The following is a 1,850-nucleotide window of genomic DNA, read 5'->3' on the forward strand; positions in this document are numbered from 1 at the left end:
CTTAGAGATACTTAATGTGTCTCTATACACTTTTAACTTTATCGTTTATAGTCACAAGGGCAGGAGAGATGCTCTGGCTGCTCTTCCACATTACCTGAGTTCGATTACCAGAAACTGCATGGTGCTCACAACTATCAGTGGTGTGATCTGATACCCTCTTCTGGCATAAAGTTGTACATTCAAATTGAGCACTTGTACACATTAAATAAATAAAGTCTTTAAAAAAGTAGTAATGTTAATATTCTGTGTATTTAAACACACACATATTAATGATGTTTATTGATGACTAGGAGTGGTGGTACATGCTTGTAATCATAAATTTTGGAGGTAGAGACAGTGAGTTGGAGGTCATCCTGAGGTACAAAACAATCATACCAAAAAAAGCAAAAAACTAAAACAACAAACCACACACACACACACTGAAAAAGTACTTACTTGATTTCCTTTGACTTGCTCTTTTCAAATTTACTGATAATTTGCTTCTCATTGACTTGAGAAATTATAGTTCTGTTCCACCAAGGCAAAAATTATTGCCGGGCGATGGTGGCGCACGCCTTTAATCCCAGCACTCGGGAGGCAGAGGCAGGTGGATCTCTGTGAGTTCGAGACCAGCCTGGTCTACAGAGCTAGTGCCAGGACAGGCTCCAAAGCCACAGAGAAACCCTGTCTCGAAAAACCAAAAAAAAAAAAAAAAAAAAATTATTGCAAAGTTTTAACAGTGGAGTCACTTATTAGGGAAAGTGTTTCAGACTTCCAAATGATTGTGTTTGTGATTATAGCATTGGACATTTTCCTTTATTAGTTTATCTGGATTTGGCAGCTAGGAAAAAAAAACTATTGAGTCTTACTATAGTAAATGCAAAATGTATTTACTATGCACAATACAAATCCATCTTCCCAACCAACAGCAAGGACCTGGTGGATGTAGCTTATAACTTCATCGCAGAGAAGGCTGTCAGGAAAAATTGTGTACCTGTGTAGCACCTGGGAATCTCCCACTGTATGATTGTTACCAAGGACCATGCTGCTTTAGTACAGCCATTTATGTTCATTTTAAGTACAGTCTGTATTAAGAACAAAGAAATAATATTCTACTCTTTTATGGCATTAAATAGAAGAATTGAAAGTGAGTTTATTAGCACAATTTGTAGGCCAACTTAAGCATTTCCCTTTTTAAAGTTAGAAATTGGTAGTTTTAGTGCTGAAATTCATTTAAATTATACCTGTTGCTCTTTTTTATTTGTGTGTGTGTGCATGTGTGTGCATCGCATGTGTACTTTGTGCCCATGGAGGTCAAGAGGGCATCAGGGTGGCTGGAGAAGGATGGCTCATCAGTAAAGAGCACTGGCTGCTCTTCTAGAGGTCCTCAGTTCAATTCCCAGCACCCACATGATGACTCACAACCATCTATAATGGGGTCTGGTGTCATCTTCTGTCTGATTCTCTCTTCTGTCATGCAGGCACACATGCCAACTAGAACACCATACATAAAATACATAAATAAAATTTTTAAAATTAATCTTTTTTTTGGTTTTGTTTTTTTTTTCATAAAACAAATTTATCTAACTGAAGGATCCTTGCTTGCTAGGTCTAGTAAATTGCCTTTACAAAAGATAAAGAAAAAAAGGGGAAGAAAGAAAACAAAACAGAAGCCAACCCAAAGAGGACAAAATTACAGAGTTCTAATCAACTTATGAACCTGTCATCACGGACATAAAATTAATCTTAAAAAAAAAAGAGAGGGCTGGAGAGATGGCTCAGTGGTTAAGAGCATTGTCTGCTCTTCCAAAGGTCCTGAGTTCAATTCCCGGCAACCACATGGTGGCTCACAACCATCTGTAAAGAGGTCT

General features: G+C 37.6%; 1 protein-coding gene across 1 annotated transcript in view; it reads left to right on the top strand.

Annotated features, from left to right (window-relative positions):
• The first annotated feature begins 1,286 nt into the window (after nt 1-1,286).
• The window catches only part of Npepps (aminopeptidase puromycin sensitive), an 80,305-nt gene continuing 79,741 nt past the window's right edge, over nt 1,287-1,850 (top strand). Inside the window, exon 1 of the mRNA XM_026789824.1 lies at nt 1,287-1,334. Coding sequence (XP_026645625.1) covers nt 1,287-1,334 — 48 coding nt within the window. The remainder of the gene's footprint in view (nt 1,335-1,850) is intronic.

Source organism: Microtus ochrogaster, unplaced genomic scaffold (assembly GCF_000317375.1).
Source record: "Microtus ochrogaster isolate Prairie Vole_2 unplaced genomic scaffold, MicOch1.0 UNK31, whole genome shotgun sequence".
NCBI classification, from domain to species: Eukaryota; Metazoa; Chordata; class Mammalia; order Rodentia; family Cricetidae; genus Microtus; species Microtus ochrogaster.